Source organism: Oryzias melastigma, linkage group LG6, assembly GCF_002922805.2.
Source record: "Oryzias melastigma strain HK-1 linkage group LG6, ASM292280v2, whole genome shotgun sequence".
Taxonomy (NCBI): Eukaryota; Metazoa; Chordata; class Actinopteri; order Beloniformes; family Adrianichthyidae; genus Oryzias; species Oryzias melastigma.
This window is the reverse complement of record NC_050517.1, coordinates 30,391,431-30,412,700: the sequence shown is the minus strand read 5'-3', so window position 1 is coordinate 30,412,700 and position 21,270 is coordinate 30,391,431. Positions and strand designations below refer to the sequence as shown.

The 21,270-nt window shown below is 40.8% G+C and overlaps 1 protein-coding gene across 2 annotated transcripts in view; it reads right to left on the bottom strand.

Moving 5' to 3' along the window:
• The window catches only part of nup93 (nucleoporin 93), a 39,043-nt gene continuing 17,773 nt past the window's right edge, over window positions 1-21,270 (bottom strand). For both annotated transcript variants that reach the window (XM_024282225.1, XM_024282227.1), the window contains 19 exons: window positions 20,325-20,387; window positions 17,351-17,479; window positions 15,279-15,353; window positions 13,840-13,932; window positions 13,244-13,383; window positions 12,788-12,920; window positions 11,223-11,380; window positions 10,987-11,152; window positions 10,527-10,620; window positions 5,976-6,167; window positions 5,778-5,904; window positions 5,630-5,702; window positions 3,578-3,622; window positions 2,164-2,280; window positions 1,977-2,095; window positions 1,798-1,915; window positions 1,641-1,724; window positions 1,434-1,562; window positions 1-274 (listed from right to left, as the gene is read on the bottom strand). In XM_024282225.1, coding sequence (XP_024137993.1) covers window positions 164-274; window positions 1,434-1,562; window positions 1,641-1,724; window positions 1,798-1,915; window positions 1,977-2,095; window positions 2,164-2,280; window positions 3,578-3,622; window positions 5,630-5,702; window positions 5,778-5,904; window positions 5,976-6,167; window positions 10,527-10,620; window positions 10,987-11,152; window positions 11,223-11,380; window positions 12,788-12,920; window positions 13,244-13,383; window positions 13,840-13,932; window positions 15,279-15,353; window positions 17,351-17,479; window positions 20,325-20,387 — 2,166 coding nt within the window. In that variant the 3' untranslated portion in view covers window positions 1-163. The remainder of the gene's footprint in view (window positions 275-1,433; window positions 1,563-1,640; window positions 1,725-1,797; window positions 1,916-1,976; window positions 2,096-2,163; window positions 2,281-3,577; window positions 3,623-5,629; window positions 5,703-5,777; window positions 5,905-5,975; window positions 6,168-10,526; window positions 10,621-10,986; window positions 11,153-11,222; window positions 11,381-12,787; window positions 12,921-13,243; window positions 13,384-13,839; window positions 13,933-15,278; window positions 15,354-17,350; window positions 17,480-20,324; window positions 20,388-21,270) is intronic.

Sequence of the window (21,270 nt, the reverse complement as noted above, 5' to 3'; positions counted from 1 at the left end):
TAAAGTAAACATATTTTATTCTGATCTTCAAAGGTACAAATAAAAACAAAATGCTGAAAACACAAACAGTGATGAGTGAAATGGGATGAAAGACTGTACAAACAAACGTCTCCCGGCGCCGTGACAGCGCTCAGAGTCCGAGGATACGCCAGTCTGTGGGCGCTCAGTTCATCAGCAGCTCCATCTGCACCAGCCTGGCGTTGGTGTCGCCCGCCATGTTGTAGGGGATCATGCCGGCGAAGGTGATCAGGGCTCGGGCCTGAGCGCGGAGATGCTGTTGGAAGAAACAGAGTTAGAATGTAAACCCTCCGAGTGAAGGACCCCCGAGGAGGACTGGGGGGTCCTGAGGAGCTCTGCGGGGGCTGAAAGGATCCACGCAGCTCGCTGAGATCTGTGACGGAGGTTTGTTCTGTTAGCACGCCTGAGGGGAATGATGCTGTCAGGGAAGGTTTTACTCTTTAAATCCTAGTTTCTCCTGGAAACAAAGAAACTCTTTGATTGATCAAAACTAAGAAATGCTAAACAGAGAAAACATGAAAAATATAACATAAATAACTTAAATGTTTTCTCTTTTTTATAGTTTCTAAAACTTAAATTCTTGTCTTAGACAAAAAAATAGTTTGATCATTTTATTTATATTTTTGAGGATTATTATGTTTTCCACTAAACGAAATTTAATTTAATCGTAATTTTTGAGGAAAGGTCAGACAACAGCATCGACTGTAAATGAGAACTGGACAGAGTGAATGGTTTACTTTTAGATCCAAAAAACTAAAGTCTGTTCAGTCTTTTTCTCTCCCTGATACGTACACCGCCATGTTGGAACCAGAAACCATCAGTAAGTAGAGATTTGAGTTCACATTTCTATGGCAAACACTCTCATCCAATCAGGAGTGAGCTCAATGGAAGGCCACACCCCCAACACTTGAAAAAGGGTTGGACAAAATCTGTCAAATGTTTCAAATGTTGGATGTGTGGTCCAGCAGGCTCCGCCTACTTTAGTTGAGGCGTCTGATTGGCCGTTTTATAACTTGAATAACTTAAATATATATATATATGATTATCAAGAATATTTTATAAAAAGGAATAAGAATTGTTATTCTGACCAATAGAATTAGATTTTTTGGTTTCTTGGAGCCAGCAGGTACTTCCTGTTTGGAACTCCAAGGGGGAGGGGACACTCAGTCCAGTTCTCTTATACAGACAATGGACGACACAGAAAATAATTCCTCTAAAAAAGCACCAAATGGGCTCAAAATGACTGATTGATCTCAGGTCGTCACTTTTTCAAATTCTTCCTTCATCTCAGAAATCAGGAGTGATTGTTGAGATGATGTCAAACGGCGTAAAGGTGATCAGACATGAAAGCTGTAAACGCTCCTCTGTGGTTTAGAGAACAACCATCACAAAAGGAGAAGACGTGACGCTCTCACCACGTCTCTGTCCTCCAAGCTCCTCTGCGGTCGTCCTGGCGTGCCCGCCGGCGCCCCCTTCAGGCGCTTGTACTGTGTGAAGAGGATGTTCATGGTGGCCAGCAGAACTTCAGACAGGTTGTGTCGAACCTGCCAGAGAAAACGTTACAAACAGAGCCAACAAACGTGTCCGTGCGTCCCAAACGGACGCCGTGGAGGTCGTCCCACCTCGTCGCTGAAGTTCCTGAACGCCGCCACTCTCTCCTCCACGCTTTCCTGGCTGAGAGGAAGCAGCTTCAGCCGCTCCATGATCTGCCAGAGAAACGATCGTCCGTCACACATTTCCTCCGAGCTTTCCGTGGTTTCTCGTCAGAGCTGCACTCACGTCGTAGGCTCGGTCCACGTGGCCGGCGTGGTACTCGTCAAAGAAGGTCATCAGGTCTAAGAGCAGGTAGAACGTGCTGTCGACGGCCTTCTCCCCTGCGATCCCCTGAGAGCGGTACCTGCAGAGGACCCAGACGGGTCAGTCTTACACCACCGTTATCCCGCCGCGGGCTTCCTCACCTCTCTGCGATGGCCACGGCGGCGTTCTTCAACCTCTCCTTGTTGGACTGAGGCGCGCTGACCTGAGCAATGACCGGACTCAGCAGCCTGTTCATCAGCTCCAGAACCTTATCTGGGTTCTGCAGGGACACGAGCGGGATTCAGAACCGGCTCTGTGGTGAAGCATTGGACCAGCGGTTCTCCTCACCTTGGCCAGCTCGTAGAGTCGGACCGCCTCCTCGAACAGGCCTTTGTTCTCCGCCTCCAACGCCACTTTGCTGATGATCGCTCGCGTGTCTCCGGCGAACTTGTCGATTACGCCGGGCTGGAGGGAGAAGAGGAGAGAGAAGAGCGGCGAGCTGAAGGTTTGGGTGTTGAGTTAATCTGGTTCTGTCCCATCGGGTCCGACAGCTCAGTGGAAGGTTCTGTCTGTTCATCTCCAACTGTTCAGTTCTCAAAACATCCTCAGTGTTTTCAGAAACAAAGGTTTTTACAGCACTTAATGTTGAATTAAGTGAATTAAGTTGTCATTAAAATTCTTTATTCTTTCTCCAATGAGCCCAAAGACTCAGAATTAGTTCAATGTAAAGAAGAAAAACAAAAAAACAGGAATTAATTTACTGTTTGATCTATTTTTATTTAGTAACTCTGGAGTCTGACAGTTTTCTCAACACTATACATCTGAGAAGCTGATTTTAAATAAATCTGAGCTTAAAAATCTCGATATATTATTATTTTAACATTTAAATCAAATATTTATTCATCAAATTCATGAACTGATTTTCCTCTAAAATAACATTTTCTAAAGTGCTTTAAATCAGATTTAAATGAATAACTTCTGATTCTATAAACTATTTTTTTCCAATTTAAAGCATTTTTAAAAATGAAATAAAGAAATTGCTTTATGTAGAAGGTTAAAAACTAAAACAACTGTGTTTAATCATAACATTCTAATATTTTAATACCACATACTGAGTTTATGCTCGGTCAGGAAAAACGCTTTTGTGAGATACGTGAGAAAGAGAAAAGGGAGAAGGTGACATCTTTCATGGAGTTAATTAGAATTTCTTATCGGTAATTAATCAACAGGTATAGAGAGGGTGACAAAGGTTATTGTTATATTTAGCAGATGCGTCTGCTGGAGGAGTCGTGTGGAGTTCATCTGCTATCTGTACTATGTTGGGAACGTGCTTCTATAGGAAGGAAAGGAAACGGAATCTTCTCCTGAATGCAGATCAAAACACTTTCAAACTTGCCAGGAGCTCAGCAGTTAATCCAACAAAGCCTTCAATCAAACGGCGTGTGAACGGCGTTCTGGATGTGTTTAACACCCAGAATAGCGAGTGGGATAAAACACGGCGTGTGAATGTGGGGGAACAAAAGCAGCTCCCAGCGTCACGCAGAGGGCTGCAGGCGAGGAATGTAAAGATGCTGAAAAAGGTTAAAATGCAGCGTTTGAGGCTTTGATGTGTGAAAGGTGACCAGCTCTCCTGGATGTGTAGGAGACTTGTGACTGAACAGCATGCCAGGCGGGAACAAAGAGGAAGAGCGGGAGGCGGATGAAGGAAGAGGTGTGGGACAGATTAAATACACGAGGAGGGAGAGCGACTCAATCTTCTTACCTTCCTACTGCCATCCTTCTCTAATCTCCCCAGCAGCATGTCGAACTGAGAGGAAAGTTCAAACAGATCAGTCATGACGGATCATCTGTGCTGTTATACAGTCTCACTGTTCAGGCTTCGCAACGTCAGATTTACTGTGAGGAAAAGAAAATTCAAGATGTTTCACTGAAACATTCAAACTGAAGTCTTTGACTCCAATAATGGATCGATTGGGATCTGAGATTCTTTAAAGTACGACGCCCTGATCAGGATGTTAACCAAATTAAAGGTAAAATATCATCACTATTGACTCTATATGAGAACTGGACAGAGTCACCAAACAGGAAGTACCAGCTGGTTCCAGAAACCAAAATCCCATAGACTTCTACAGAGACATAAACAGAGGTTACTGTCATTCTATTGGTCGGAATAAACATTCTTTTTTTAACGTCTTTATTTGAACAAAACTGTTTTCACTTTTTCTAAATTTGCATTCAAAGAACACTGACATGACAATTATTAGATATAAATGCATCAAAATGAGTTTTTCTGTGCATAGAAATGTAAAAGAAACATTTCAGCTAAAGTTTGTCATTAAAATAAACAACAATAATCGGATTTAGTTCTTTAAGGAAATGGTAAAAGCACAAAAATGGTACATTTTATATAATTATTATTATTTTTTGGAAGAAACAAGAAAACCTTGTTAGCTGGAGCCTGCTGGCCCCACCTCCAACCATAGACTGTATAATCAGCTTGACCCCGCCCCCCCCTGGTGTTCCAAACAGGAAGTACCTGCTGGTTCCAAGAAGCTGTTTCTTTCATTATATTATTTCATTATTAAAAGTCTCTCAAGTTCTAAACCGACCAATCAGATGCCTCAGTTAAAGCATGTGGTGACCACTGGCTCCAATGTTTGATTGACAGATTCTCCATTCTTACAGTGGGAGGGGTCTGGACTTCCAACAAGCTCACTCATGATTGGTGACTGTCGCCATGGAAACGAGACTCAGACCAACTCGGACCAATCACTGTCGTCTGGATCCAATAATGGGGAAAAAAGGCGACTGGATTGACTTGATTTCCAAGAACTGGAGTTTTCCCTAAGAGTGACATCACTCCCGCTTCATCCAGTGATGATATTTACCGTCTGTGCGTCCAACGTTCTAAACGTGACAGACTTCGTGCAGCTCGTTTTCAAGTGGTAGGGCGTGGACTCCTGATTGGTGAGAGGTTGCCATAGAGACGATGACTCTGTTGACCCTCAACAGCGTGCGTTCAAAAAAACGTTGCTGGACGGAACTCTATGACATCAAGCCTTTCGTTTCAGAATAGAGAAAAGAAAAGGTCTGGAGGGAGATTGGCTCCTCTTCAACCAAACCTCTTCCCGCCGTAGGAGGCGGACATGCTCTAGTCATCAGTAGAATAAAGAGCAAACAGAAAAGGCCCCTCCCAGTCTGTCCAGTGTGAACACCACGGGCTGAACGTGAGTCCAAGAACGGAGCGGTGTGACGTCCTCATAGAAAATGCCTCATCTCCGGATCTTGAAATGAAGCCGATCCAGACGCCTTTTTACCACATTACAGGCGGCGCCATTTGGATCCAGACAAGTCCAGGTGACTACAGTCACCAATCCTGAGTGAGCTCGTCTACACCCCTCCCACTGTAAGAATGGATAATCTGTCAAACGTTTGAGGCGGGGCCAACGAGCATCACACGCTTTCACTGAGGCATCTGATTGGTCAGTTTAGAACTTGAATAACTTATAAAGAAAAATGATCAGATTAGAATCAGAAGGAAGATGTTTAGAAAAAAGTGTCAGTGCAAGAATCAGGCACGTCACATGACCCCATGAATGTAGCTTAAGCCGTTTTCTATGGGTGACATCACACTCACTCGGTCCAGTTCTCATTTACAGTCAATGGGCGACCCCAAACCGTCTCTTGAGGATTTCTCTCCCGTCGGTGGAAGGAGTTTGGTATCAAATCCAGCTCCACTAACTGGGCCAAACGGCGCTGATTAATCAGTGCAGACATTTCTCTCTGAGCCTTGAAGGAAAAGTGGGTCACTCACCTCTCGACTCTCGATAACGAGTTCACTGACGCAGCGCATGAACATGTTTTCTCCCTGGCTGTCCTTCTCGTTGCTGCAGGACAGAGACAGCTCCATGAGCTGAAGCAGCAGGAGTCGAAGGAAGAATTTCAGGAGAAGGATTACTGACCGTAAGAAGTAGAAGTACTGCAGAGCTTCCCGTGGATCCGTGGACTCAAACTTACGAGTGTAGAGCATCAGCAGACGGATGAAGTTGAGGTGACGGATCATCGGCGGGTCTCCGGGTTCCTGACTCACTGCAGACACGACGCCGTTACGATAAAAGGTCACAGAGGTTTGACCAGTAAAAGATGGAGGCTCCACTCACGCAGCTGAGCGCTCTGACCGGACGACTTGAGAAGCAGCCGCAGCTCGTAGAGAACCAAGGCGACGTGGACGGCGTGGCAGCGGAGTCTCTCCACGCGGAACAAGAACGCCACGGCCGCCTCGAACTGAGCCGTCAGGAACAAGACCTGGAAGTACAGGAAGGGCTGCTGGCTCGCCGAGAAATGAGACTCGCCTGCAGGAGCAAAGACGGGTGGGAAAAAATACAGAAAAATGCGTAAAATCAGATTTTATTGCAAGAGATTGTAAATGTGCATGAGTAAAACACAAAACTTGAACTAGATTTACAATTTTTTTAACCACCGACAGTAAATCCATCAAGTATTTACAAAAAAGTCTGAGAATCAGTCCTGAGATTTTGGTCTATTTTGAGACTTTATCCTGATTTGTGAGAGAAAATAATATAAACGTGTTTCACTAAATAAATTATGACAAGTTGCAGTTTTTAGGAAAAAGTTTGACTGAATTTAACCCTTTAACAGCTGAAGTAAAGGTCAAACAGAAAATCTTTAACGTGCTGTAATGATAATTCCAGTAGATTGTGAAGGAGAAAAGCGGCTCGATGAGTAACTTTTCAACCATGTTAACGGTTGAAAAGTTACAGTAAATCAAACAGAAACACAGGAGCTCCGGTGTTAAAGTGTCCAATGAAAATTGTGTTTTTAACATGTTTTTGTGGCATTTTTCTGATGATAGATGACATTTATAAGAAAATTAAGCTCTAAACTGGATTTCTGAGTATTTTTTTATTCAAATTGTTGTGAATCAGAAGCAGATATTTGTGGCTCGGGGGGCCAATTGATCCCTGCTGATTGATTTTAAAATAATAATAATAAATATTTATGTCCTTTATTTGATTTTTTTAAAAACTTTTAAGGTGTGCTGCACGGTGGCGCAGTGGTTAGCGCTCTTGCCTCACAGCGAGAAGGCCCCGGTTCGAATCCCGGCTGGGACCTTTCTGTGTGGAGTTTGCATGTTCTCCCCGTGCATGCGTGGGTTTTCACCGGGGACTCCGGCTTCCTCCCACCGTCCAAAAACATGCTTCATAGGTTCATTGGTGACTCTAAATTCCCCCTAGGTGTGAATGTGAGAGTGAATGTGTGTGATTGAGGCCCTGAGACAGACTGGAGACCTGTCCAGGGTGTACTCTGCCTTCGCCCATCAGTAGCCGGGATAGGCTCCGGCACCCCGCGACCACGAAAGGGAAGAAGCGGACAAGAAGATGGATGGATGAATGAAAACTTTTAAGGTTAATAAAAATGGATGTTTCTTGAATTTTAAAATCAAAGAAAAAATAAAACAGATAATTAGACTGGATTTGTTCATTTTTGTAACTTTAGAAATTAATTTTTCCTCTTTTAATCAGAAGCTTAACATTTTTTTAGGACTCTTTTGTCTTTATTTGAACAAAACTGTTTTCACTTTTTCTAAATTTGCATTCAAAGAACACTGACATGACAATTATTAGATATAAATGCATCAAAATGAGTTTTTCTGTGCATAGAAATGTAAAAGAAACATTTCAGCTAAAGTTTGTCACTAAAATAAACAACAATAATCGGATTTAGTTCTTTAAGGAAATGGTAAAAGCACAAAAATGGTACATTTTATATAATTATTATTATTTTTTGGAAGAAACAAGAAAACCTTGTTAGCTATCAAAATATGAGCAAAAGAATTTCAACAGAAATGTATCAACCAAACGGTTTTATTTTAACATTTGGACACAGTCAGCATTTTTTTTTTTGGCGAGAAACCAGAAAACATTTTGTTGAGAGCAGGTACTTAGTCATCAAGTTTACTTTTTAATTAGACTTCTTAATCCTCTTGTTAGCTGAAAGTTTGCGGAGTCGAGCGGGTGGACCATGTCAGCCATTTTACAGCCTTATCTCAGACTCACAGCGTTTTAGTTCAAAAACGAGCAGCAGCAGAGTGAGGGAGGGATGGAGGGAAAAAAGGATGAAGGAGGCGAGATAGGAGCGCATGTGCACGTGGGGAAAGGGGGCTGCAGCCGAGCGTGCAAACAAGAAATGACAAAGAACAAATATACGTGCGAGGAGGGAGCGTCAGGAGGACAGAAATCCGTGGGAGGAGAGAGCGACAGCTGTGAGGAAGAGGAGGGATGGAAGAGAGAGAGGACAGAGGGAGGAAGGCACCTAATGAACCTGAGTGACGCCATTAACCAAAGAGATTCAAATTAGACTTTGTGTGTCGGTGTGAGACGAGCTGCAGGACAGGAAGGCGGTGGTGGCGGCGGACGGCGAGCTGCAGACGCAGGCTTTGCGCTGCAGCAGCGAGTTGGTGTCTTATCTGAGTGAGGCAGCAGAGGCCGGAAAACTGCACGTTAGTATTTTTATGTCAGCCTGCAGGAGCCAAAGTTCATCTCCTTTAATTTAACCAATTATGTTTCTGCACTGATGCTGGATTAATAATCATAAAATAATCAACCAAAGTTGACTGGAAGTCAGAGGGCAGATAGGAGACGCCAGGCAATTAAAATGTGCAAATTTATGAGGAAGAGCAATCCTGATCTCACAGAAGATACAAACGTTCAGGAGAGAAGTCTGGATTCAGGTCTCTGAGGACTGAATCCATCTCCTCTTTTCTGAGGTCCAGCTCCATTTCCCGCCTCCTGCGTGCCTTCAGGTCGCTCTGAAACCCAAATGCCCCCAGTCCTCTTCTGTAATATTCATGCTTTCCAATCAGGGACGTGGCAGTTCTTGGACAGGACAGAGACGCAGCAGGAGGCGGCCAGGAGGCGGCGTGGCAGCGTTACATGACCTACTTAGTCTCGTGGAGTCACAGCGCTGCAACATTTAATCACTTGGTTTAAACTTCAGCAGTTAACGGGAAAGAAATGGGATTTTATTTTCTGTAGGGTAAAATGCAGAGCTTCCAAAAATATAAAAGATGCTCCTGGTTACTAGAGAGCAGAAACTATTTATCAGTTTAACCCAAAGTCGGAGCTGCGATGAGAGCAGAGCATTTCAACAGAAGCTGAAACATTTTCTGAATAAATTCACATTATAAATATGTTTTCAGTGAGAATTTAGAACAGAAAATAAAAATGCCCACACACCGTCTATGAAGAAATTATGAGATAAAATATTTTTAATGTCACCTGCATGTTCCTAATTTGCATAAAACACTTTGCTTTATATAGAACGGCCCAACAATAACCCTCAGAGGAAACTATTTGATCCTTGCAGAGATTTAAAAAATGTCTTAAGATCTTTTGAGTTGTTTTATCCTCTATTTGCTCTACAGTTTTCCAAGCTTTTTTCAAATCAGCAGAAGGGAGAATTTTGTTTCTGTTTTTATGAGCTAATGTACGGCATGTTTTTGAACTGAATCAGCCGGTGGGGCTGTGCCGAGGTTATTTGTAATCAGGCGTCATCAGTCGCTGTTTTACATGCCGTGCAACAGCAGCCAAGGTTTAAAGAAAACTAGAGTTGAGCAGCAACCAGAAGTTCTTTTTGACATGGAGAAGTGGCCGCCCGGGCACATGTGGAGGTTGTGTGGCAGGACGGCAGCAGGTCCCAAAAACCATCTGGTGATTTCCGACTGCCACCCTCCAGCCACCGTGCTGCCATCCCACTGCCACCCTCCAGCCACCGTGCTGCCATCCCACTGCCACCCTCCAGCCACCGTGCTGCCATCCCACTGCCACCATCCGATTGTTAGAAATCGTTCAGTAAAGCTGTGGTCACAAATAAATGCCACAGTGCGGCGACCGAAATGCCTGTTTTTCAGCATATTTGGCAGGTGACCACCTTGTACGTTTAGAATGTGGGAGCGGCGCTCGATCATCCTGGTCCACCGGGAGTCCAAACTGGCTCCGTCTGCATTCATAGCCGCGCCAACAACCTTCTATCTATCGGGCGGCTGATTTAGAGGATTCTGTTGATGTTTCCCCCTCAATCGATGGGTTTTATACGCGACTGTAGCTAAAGAGTTAGGATTTAGATATGAGGACATCATTATAAGTCTTTCTGCTCCAAACTCTTTACAGAATAACTTGATGTAAAACTTAAAAAACTCAAATATCACTGTAACTTTAGCTTCAATTCTAATGATATTATTTTTGCAGTTATTGTCCTAAACTCCCATTTATATTATAAGAATAAGTTCTAGTATTAGATTTTATGAGGATTTAATAAAATATATCAACTTGCACTAAGATTCTCATTTTGTTCACAAATGAGTCATTTCCTTTTATTAGACCCATTTCTGTAAAAAAAAAAAAAGGTAAAAAAAATGCGTCAAAATGAAAAACATGTCAAAATGAACTACAATTACAAACTATTTGAGCAGAACAATCAAAAAATACTTATTATTGGACCGTATAACATTATTTTGTTCATTTTAAGAAGTATCTTTTATCCTCTTGAGTGTAAAACTAGATTTGGTTTCGACTTCCTCTCTTTGCCGAGCATGTACTGGTGTCTCATTTGAGCCTCTTCCTCATCAGAATCCCTTCACACTAGTGACTGAGATACGCTCAGAGGTGATGTGTGCAGCAGGAGCTCCGTACCATAATCCTCCAGGAGCTGCTTCTGTAACTGCGGCAGGGTGAGTCGGTCCTGAGGAGAGCTGCTGCCGTCGTCATCGAAGCACACCTGGTTCAGCTGCAGCATCGACAGTCACCACACGTTTAAAGAAACTTCACTTGTTTTCACAAACAAAGATACAAACTTGAATGGATTTAAAATGACTCCTTGAAGATAATTTTGATTTTTACACTAAAAATGTATTCATCAAATTGACAAACTGAAGAATTCTTTTTAGTTAAAAATCTATATATTCAATTTTACATTTGAATGATGAAACTTCATTAATCAAAGATCCACCTTTATTCACTCTTATGAAAACAGCTTTATTTAAACAAAATTGACTAGAAATATAAAAACTGATTGAGTTTGAACTGATTGAGTATTTGGGCGCTGATGGTTACAGATCTTATTTAGTAACTGAGTCAACGGTGTGACGTTTACCTTCAGCCACAGGTAATCTTCGGTCTTGTCCGCCACCTCTCCGTGGTTGTCGTTGATGTCGCATTTCCCGATCACGCAGTAGACGGCTCTCTTGTAGGGGTCGGCGCTGTTCCTCAGCACGCGGCGGTAGTGAAGGCGGAGCTTGTTCTCTGACGTGGGGCAAAGGCTAAAGACAGGTCAGACGTCAGCTTCAGCGAGTGTCTCTGTGGACAGAGGAACCTGCAGGGGGCGCTCACCGCCTGTCTGGGCTGGTCATGTACTCCTGGAACCAGCTCTTGAAGTCTCCCAGCTGATGCTGCACTCTGTTGACCACCTGCATGGCTGCGTTCAGATCGCCGCAGCGCAGACAGTAGTAGATCACCGCCCACACGGGGTGACCCTCCACCTCGCCGTCCTGCAGGATCAAAGCAAACTTAGCTTGAAGAACGACCGTCAAACCGTCATCTGTCAGTGGCTCAAAGCGGTGGGTGTGGCTACAGGGGCACACTTATGGGGTCAATCAGGATCAGCTTAAAGTGAATGAAAAAAACATTTGGAAGAACAAATTTCAATTTGAATATTTTGAGGCATTTCGAGTTAACATATTCCAAAAAAATCACAGAGGAAACTCTTTTATTGAATTAAAAGAGTCACATGACCACCAGACGTCCCCCAGCCTCCTGCTCATCAGATGTTCAGTCATGTGGATTAATGGATCCACAGCTCCTCTGTAAAACCACCATTTCCCAGAATCCCTTCCCCCGTAGCCCCTCCCACGAAGCTCGCCGCTCCACGGCCGGAATAAGAGCCGACGTCTCCTTTGATAGATGATGAGCGCAGTGAATGTATCTGCTGTAGATGAAAGGACTGATCGTGTTTCTGAATGAATTATCGTGTGAGTCGGTTTGTGTTTATTGGGATTATTATGATTTAATGGAAGCTGTGGGTTTGTGGTTTTTGACATTTCAATAACGTTTTGTGCAATGGAAACGCAGCTACTGTCAATTTGCAGGAAATATTAAACATTTAAATAAAAAAATTGTAAATATGTAATAAAAATAATTAAAATGAGCTGAAAGCCCCCCCCCAATACACACAAAAATGAGTGTAAAGGCATAACGTCTGAACTGAAATAGTAACAAAACGTTATTTTTGAATAATAAAACAGGAGCTGCTACATTTTAGATTTGTTAACATTTGTAGTTGAATAATGTTTTTGATTTAAGTTTTCTGTATTTATTCAAATATATACCATTTTAAATTCACATGTATAATATTTTTATCAAGTTTACTTTCACAGGAAGTTAATTTTAAGGATTTCAAAAACCTTTTTAAGAATCCTTAAAATCAAATTTAAAACTTTATGTACAAAATATGAAACAAACGGTTCTGATTCTCCCATTTCTTATGCCAAGTCTCAGTGTCTTTCGACAAACTGCGTAAACGACATCATAAGGATGTTCACTAACCAGTTTGAACCACCATTTGTAATCCATATTTTCTAGCAATTTTTCGGTGAATTTGTACTTTCCCATTTTCCCGCACTCAGGAGTCTGAGCTAATTAGCAATTTCAAAGATCACTAATTTAAGTTTTTAGTGACAGGAAGTCAAATTGTATTGACAAGAAAAAAATGTAATTTTACTTCAGTTAAATTATTATATTTCGTCTAATTTAAATTCAAGACCTTTAAAGACTTTTTAAGGATCGGGGGAACACCCTGTTTCAAGTTTAAACTGTTTTTTCTTCACTTTCTTAAGCTGATCCCGCTTTGAGCTCAAACACATTTCCCAACATTAACTGATATACTGTAGGACTAATACCTGCATGCCAGGTAAGGGTCCCGGCAGTTTGATGTTCAGAAAGCTGCGGACCAGTTGGTACGTTCCAGGCACCCCTCCCAGTTGGGCCTGATGGAGGTTTCCGAAGACGGTCACCATGGTGTAGTTTTTGTAGCTGCAAACGAGACGAAGATGGTGGTTTAGTTTTACTCTATAAATGAAACATGAAGACAAGCTACCATCAGATCAACGGATCTTCTCTACGGATCCTCTTTTTCATCCATTCCAAATGAAAAACTGCATCTTTTAGTTATTAAGTCATTAAATTCTGCTTTCAAAGAGAAAACGTCACTATTACCTGAATGAAAAACTAGAACAGCCTTTTAAAAAACAGTTGAATCTATTTAGTATGACAACGGCCACATGACTTCCTGTCTGGTTGACTTCAGCGTCATCACAGAAGTGATTTCAGACAAACAATAAAAGAAATGGACTCACCTGTTCTCCAGGAAGTTGAGTGCTTGGCGAACAAAAGCCATTTGCATTTCCACAGACGTGCGGCTCTTCAGGGTGTCTTTAGCTGGAACCAGCAGCACGTCAGTCATCTGCTTCACCATCAGCCACATGTCGGAGACGTTCTGAAGAACACAGATACGAGTCTTTGGGTTTGAAATACAGGCGGTTTCATTGGTGCTTTCCCGCCATTTAATATCACTTGCTAAACTGATCAACTAACAAGGTTTTCTAATTATTTATAGAACAACATTTCCCCGACTTGTTAATTATTTAGTCAAAATCCACTGTTAGCCGTTTTCTTTCATATTTAATCATAACATATTGTATAGTTCTCTCTTTTCTTTTGAAATGTTTGGAAAAAAAGTAACTTGATACAAAAAAACAGAACAAATGTTCACCCAGTGAATCCAGAGTAAAATAACGCTGATTATGTCATTCTAATTATCTAGAAAAATTAGTAAAATATTAAAATTGATGAACATAATGGAGACGGGGATTATAAAATCTGTCAGCTGTGCATCCTCAGATGAATCTGCAAACGAGCAGCTGATCCGGGACCAAAAGGTTCTGGTTCCTACCTTGTCATCGAGGCTGTCTGCCACGGACGCACACAGATCCCCCAGGTTGGGCTGAATGTGTCCGTTCACTATCTTCTCGTTGAAAATGTAGATCTTCAGAGAGAAAAACGGGGAAACAGACAAAGGAAACACTTCTCAAATCCTCAGCTTCGAGGGTTAAGAAATCTGCATGAAATGGTTCACGATAAAAAAGAGCAAAAAAAGAATCAAAATGTTTAGAAGGTCGTCAAAGAGAATAACAAAAACCAGACAAATGACGCCGCACGCTATGTGTCGACACATGGTGGAGGCAGGAGCACAGCGGTGGAGAGAAAGAGAAGGTCAAAGCGAGTGATGGGGGGGTGATGGTGGAGAGGTTTACCCCCCCTCTACAGCCCGGGGAATCAATATGTTTGATCTGCTGCTGCCTGGCTTGATTTGACCCCATTTCAACCAACTTATCTGGATGAAAGCATCACAACAGCAGCCAGGTTACACTCACTCCTCCAAAGTCAAACGGTGGATTTTCTCCACTTGGACCAGAGTTATGGTCGCACTGACGGACTTGAAACCACTCCGGTGACCATGGCGTTTTTGGTGTTTTAACAAGTTTTTATTTTTCTGATGATGATAGGAGATATAAAGAACATTAAGATGAAGATTGCATTTCTGAGTATTTTTATTCAAATCGTTGTGAATCTGCAACAGACAAAAAAAAATGCATGTTTGCATCTGGGCTTCCACTGACTGTTGTGCAAATTGGATTTGTGATAAATTTACCTAATGGGAACAAAAAAAAAAACTTGAATTTATTGAAAAAAATGTTGTGCTTGGAGGAGGTGGTTTTTAAGGTGTATTGAAATGACATATTTGGCAAAACTGCAATAGAAACTCTTTTTGAATTAAGTGAGTCACATGACCAACAGTGACGGCGAAACCAAACGTCCCCCAGTATCCCAGATTATCAGAAGTTGATCCAAACTGTACGGCTGGATAGCTCTGATATCGCTCGGCATTTTTGTTGCAGCAGTAATGTTAGGTTGGGGGAGTGAGGGGCTGTAAGCTGGTGGAGTGCACGTAAATAGAGATTTCTAATGGGAAAGGGTGGTGAGATTGCTTCACATCAATGGTCCCGCCCACAACTCAGAGGTGAACTTCTAATGAACTTCTGACACTCTGCAGAAATTATGTTTATTTTGGCTAAAACCTGCATCATCATAATGAAAAACTCTCTGGAAACGCTTGAAAATAGATGAAACTGTGATCAAAGTGCGACTTTAGGAGGATACTATGAAGCTTTCTGTCATCAAATCCAAGGAATACATGAATCTTAAGCAGAATTTTTTTGTTTTGAAGGGATTGCACACAAACACCCTGAATGTCTGGCTGCTAGATGACAATTAATCATAGAAATAATGACGGTTGGACAAACGATGCTGATGGAATTCTTCATCACGTACCTGCCGAGCGTACGCCACCTCCACACTGTCCAGCGCACTCCTTCCTGGGGTTGTCACCTCACTCACGAAGCTGGGCTTTAACCAGAGAGGTCAGAGGTCATTCTCACCACAAAAGCTGAATCCGAACAGCTAATTCAAAAAAGCTCAAAACCTCACCTCTCTATAAAAGACCAACCATTTTCTTAAAACATTCTTGTTCTGAAACTATTTCCAGCTAAATGAAATCAAAACCTTGTTTTTATTTCTAATACAGGCTAAGACAAGCTGCCACAGGATGAAAAGGTCTGTTTTTAGTCAGGATGAAGCTAAAAACAGACCTTCTGATGTTCCAGCTCTTAGTCTAGATAAGAGCTTCCATGAGCATCAATAACCCTTTAGAGCGCAGCTTCTTAAAAATATATCTTTGACACATGAATTTAAGAGAAAATACTAGTTTTTTGTTGATATCAATGAACCATTTCTGAAGAATCAATGAAAGGAGTGACAGGAACTGATTGGATGCTTTTCAGACATTAGCCAGGAACCGAGAAAGATGCATTTACTCTGGATGGAGAAAATGGCTCAAATAACCCATAAAGCATCACAGAATAATACATCAATTACATTAAAGGGTAAAATGATGACAAAACTTATTTCCTGTAAACTTTCCTTTAAAAAACAACATAAAACTCCTGATTGTGGATCTTAAAATAATCCAAGCACATTCTTGCTGTGAATCAGCTCAAGTATGGAGCTGTTTTTCTTCTTCTGCATCTCGACAAAAAGCTGCAGACGGAGGAGGACAAATTACACATAATCACCGCTTGTTCTGAAATAGGTTTCCCACTTCTTCTGCAGACGCTGAACACTAGACGAACGGGTCTGAATCTACAGCGGTCTGAAATCTATCTCCTTATACACGTCTGACTCCTGACATCCAGTCAGAGCTGGGGTTTTAGAAAAGCTAAATTCAGAGGATATTTAAAAAATAAATAGGAAAATGCACCAAAAGTGATGGATAATTAAATATCTGAATCAATTTTCCTTTGAAGTAGCATCTTTTTTTAGAAAACACAAATGTCTGTTTGTTTTTGATGCAAAATTCAGATTTTTTTAAATTAAATGTTATCTTTCTTTGGTTTGAATCACTAGTTATGCAGACAGTGTTTTACTTTAACTAAACTCTGAACTGATTTAGCCGTTTAGCAGTGATACCAGCTCCTGTTATTTAGAGCTCCGCCTCACTGAACATGTCAGGAGGTCGTTTGGGATTCCCGCTCTGTACGTCTAAACTGCCTTTTCTCCCTTTCAGTTGAGTTTTTAATTAAATCTTAATGACTTAAAGGCAAATTACCTCAAAAAGGAGTTTTAAAAACCAGAAAAAGTTACAGCCTGAAATATAAAAACTGTTCAAATAAAATAAAAAACATCTCTGCTGATTAAACTGTTTTGGGTAAACATTAAAATAGATTTAGGACACAGGTTTCTAATTCCAGGCCTCAAGGACCAGAGTCCAGTTTTTGTCCACATCTTCTCTTTTCTTAGTCGTTTCCTATAAATGGAACACACCTGACTCAGGTAATCAGGAGAGGGTTTAGAAGGGAAATCCTAAAAGTAGAGCGCTGGCCTTGATTTGGAGAAATGTTAACATTTCAAGGACTATTTGAGGATTTTAAATATGAATGTAATATTAGTGTTTATTATTGTTAAGGTTTAAACTTGTGGAGTCCAAACACAGAAGGAGACTTCACTATTTTATGAGCAAACCATAAAAACAACTGACTTTAAATTTAAAAAAATGTAGCTAATTAGCCTAAATTGCACATAAAAAGCCTCAATTTTTAAAATATGAAGTTTTATAAGCTAAACTTAACTAAGCTTTTCACAAATAACATTTTAAAAAAGGAAGAAGATCTAACAATATTGATGAACATATGAAGACTGCAGGGTCCTTTCAAAGAGTCAAATTCATTTAAAATGACTCAAAAATGGTGACGTCCGACCATGTTTTAAATGACAGCTTCTCCACAGTGAACAGAGCAGTTTCTTTAAGAAAAGGGCCCCTTTAAATGAGGACCCCGAGTGTCCAGTACCTCCACATCTTGACTGAAATCCAGAGCATCTTCCCCAGCCCCCAGCAGCGTGTGGAGAACTCTCTGCTTCACCTGCTCCCACTGAACCAGCATGGACTCGCGGTGATACTCCTCAGCCACCAGGAACGTCTGAGAAGGCCGTGAGGAGAAGCTGGAGTCAATGAAGCAGCAGAAAGGTTCAGACTTTCACAGTAAAGGCTGGGATTCAGCCCTGCAACAGACGGGAGACCTGTACAGTAGCAGGGATAGGCTCCAGCAACACCATGACCCTGAGAGGGATTAAGAGGTTTGAAAAACTGATGGATGTTGGCTCGGACGTCCATATTGTTCCGTGTATGAAGGTAAATGGCGTGTATCAAAGCCCATTTATTTTTAAAGGGATGTTTGAGTTACAAGAAAGCCTAATTTAACTTAAATAAAAGTTAAATAACATTTCATTTGCATTTCTTTACAGAATTCATGCTGGGAGGCATTACTTTTGAAAGGCAGATTTTATTTTCCTGCTGTTATTGAATAAACTTGATTGTGTGCACTACATATTACCAATATGAAGTGAAGTTCTGGATTTACTGATCCAGCTAAACGAGAGATTGAACTCGTCAGCGTCACCGCCTGCAGGCTGACTTTGTGGGGTATAAATGTTCCAATTAGCAGCTGAACGGCTCAAACTGCTGCTCCAGGTTTGAGGCTGAGGCTCCTGCTGCGTCCAGCCTGCAGCAGCAGACCCACCACCGTCCTGACAGACCCACACAGGCAGCTGTCCGTCCAAACCTCCATCCCAGTCCTTCATCCTCATCCCTCCTGCTCACGACACGTCTTATAGGACTCTACGCAACCACAGAAGAAGCATTTCTAATGGTAAAAGTTAAACTAGCTGTGTGTTAGTTTTGACTTTAGTTTTATTCTCAAATTTGACACTAATTAAATAAAAACTTCCTTTTAATGCAGAAAAATTATGACGGAATTAGGATTCCAAACAAACACTTTCTTTTATTTGCAGATTACTATCAAGAAAACTGTGGATTTTTTTTAATTCTTCAATCTCTGAATTAGAGTATTACTGCAAAAACACAAAATCCCACAAATATAAATATAAATATAAATATAGTATTTGTGTCTAGTATTAGTCTAAATATTTTACTACACTTGACATAAGACAAAATACCTTACCAGTAACTTTCCAGTTGAATATAATAACTTTTCAAAATAAATAAAAATGTATTTGATTTAGAAGACATCGTATTTCAAATAAATGTTCTATTTACTTTACATAGTACTTTTAAGGAGAAGTTTTATTTGTGAATATTTTTGTTTAAAGAGACAGACATGTTTTATTTAGAGAAAAATATGTTTTATTTGACTCACAAGTCAAAAGTCCTTCCAAAAAATACGACAGAAACATATGTTTAGTTTTTAAGACAAATTAACTTTAAATGTGTTATACTAGACTTTTATAGGATGATTATGGACTATATTACCTACTTTGAGCAATACGTGAATATTTTAAGACATTATTTCTAAATAATATATCTAAATATGAGTGTTTAATGCTGACTAAGATTAAATTATGTCTCGAAAAGGCAGGAAATCACTATTTATTTTAATAAAGCAAAATGGAGTCATCATTACTGGTTAAAAAAAATTACGCTTTGAGAATTTAAAAGTAGAGGTGTATTTTCTTTAAACTGCAGATTTCCGCCTGCTTTTAATTCACAATATGAATAAAAAAAGCCAAGAGATTTTTTTAGCTTAATTTCCTAAATAAATTTCCTCCATTATCAGAAAAATGCCACAAGAACCCATTAAAAACACAGTTTTAATCGGAATGGATCTTTAAGAAATCTTACAGAGAAATTCGACTGGTACTGTTGGCAGATTTTTCACTTGTAACAAGAGAAAAAACATCTTAAATTCTATGTTTTTATTATTGATCTAACTTGGCAGATCTCCCTTCAGAACTGTGTGTGGTTATAAACTAACTTGCAAACTTTTTCATGCTTGCAGACACAAATTCTGCTTAAATCAAGAGCTTTTTTTCTGTCTTCCTTCCTTCATTTTCCTCCTGATTTCTCTGGGGTGGTTAAATTCAGGATTGCACTTTAAGCTACAAGTACAAACGTGTAAATTATGTAAGACTGAAGCACCTTAGACACCGGAGCAGATCTGGCAGCAGATCCGTGTGAGATTGCAGGAGTCCTGCAGGACCCGCCGGAGTCTATTTTAACTCTCCACAGAGACTTAACACTGAGATAATGAAACATGAGATAATTGAATTTCTAGCTTAGGGAGGTGCAAATTTAGACCACACTCGTCGTTACTGGGTTAATTTGGTGACAAAAAAAAAAGTTTAGGTTTTGTGAATTTAAATTTAGAGAAGGATGTGCTTTAATAAGTAAATCTACATTAGTAATGAAACAATAAAAATGAACTCTTAGATTCTGCAAAGCATCTAAAATTCTCCAGTTTAAAAGCAAATCAGGGAAAAATCTGCCAGAGCATCAAACATCTGCTATCTTTTTAAGTGCTCCAGCTTCTTCCACAAACGTCCTTTCCTCTCTCCAAGGAGCTCAGAAAGATAATGGGACTGGCAGCTAATTAAAGCCAGGGCCGATTAGCTGTGCACATCAGGGAGGCCGTTTCAAACCGCTCCCCGAGGCGCTCACCAGAAGGACTTTCAGATCACAGCCTGCACAAATTTCTAAAAATTTGGTGGTTAAATGTTCATTAGAGTCAAGAGCCAATATTGTGAGCAGTGTTTTAAAAGAGAGTTTTGAAAAGTAAGAACAAAAAGCAATTAGGACTAGTTACTGCATCTCTGTCATCTGAGCAAATTCAAAGCTATCAAAAGTAAAACTGCTGTTTTTAGGGCCTCTATTAAATCAACAAGTTTTGTTTTATCCAAAAGAGTCAGACATGCGATGATGCTGCTGGCCTGTTCAGAGCGTAGAGGTGAGAAGAGCGGGCGGTTACCGACCCTGCGGCGAGACTCCTCGATGGCTGACAGGAGGGCGTTGTCCCTCTCGTTCTTCAGGAAGCCCTGCGAACGCAGCAGAGATGGAGAGGCAGACGCGTGAGGAAGCGCAGATCCAAACCAGGACGGAGAACAGAAACAGCAGAAACAATAAAGTTCTTCTGAGGACAAACACAGCAGATGCAGCGCTCTGGAGCCCACTCTGAAAGGCTGTAATCAGAGTCAAGTATGAGATGCAGAGCGTGGACTTGAAACGTGAACGCCGCCTGAACACACTTTTGAGATGAGACAGCAGTATGGGTGGCCTCCATTTTGGCATTAACTTAAGATGGCTGCCGCAGCAAAAACATTCACATTATGTCCAAATTCATTCGTTGCTCCCCTAAAAACTACACAGAAAATACAGCCTGCTGGAAATAAGTACAAAATGATTAAAGTGTGAAGCAAAAAATGCAAACAGTAATTCTTGTATTACGAATAACACAAAGACAGGATTATTTCTTTGTAAAACAGAAATAAAAACTATTTTTTCTAAAAAAGTGTCTTCTTCTTTCCTTAGGACTCAGTTTTTGCAGTGTATCTAGTGCAGAACTATCCACACTACAAACGGCAGATATACTGTCGGCGTTTACCTGATGGTTGCATCCCAATTCCCTCACCTCTCACTGGACGATATGTTGCGTTCACCATTTTCTAGAGCTTATTCCAAAATCCAGTGGCCAAGAAATTTACCAGAAGTCCTTGCAATTTTTTTTTTTTGCAAATACAGACCACAATGCATTTGAACGTATTTTTTTACTTGAAAAATAACTTTTTTTTTTAAATAAACCACTCAAGTTTCCCTCATCAGAATACAGTTGAATCATAAATAATATTTTAAAAATGTTTATTTATTATAATACTTCAGTATATCTGACGTCACATTTGCCATTTTTTTAGTAGTTAGGGA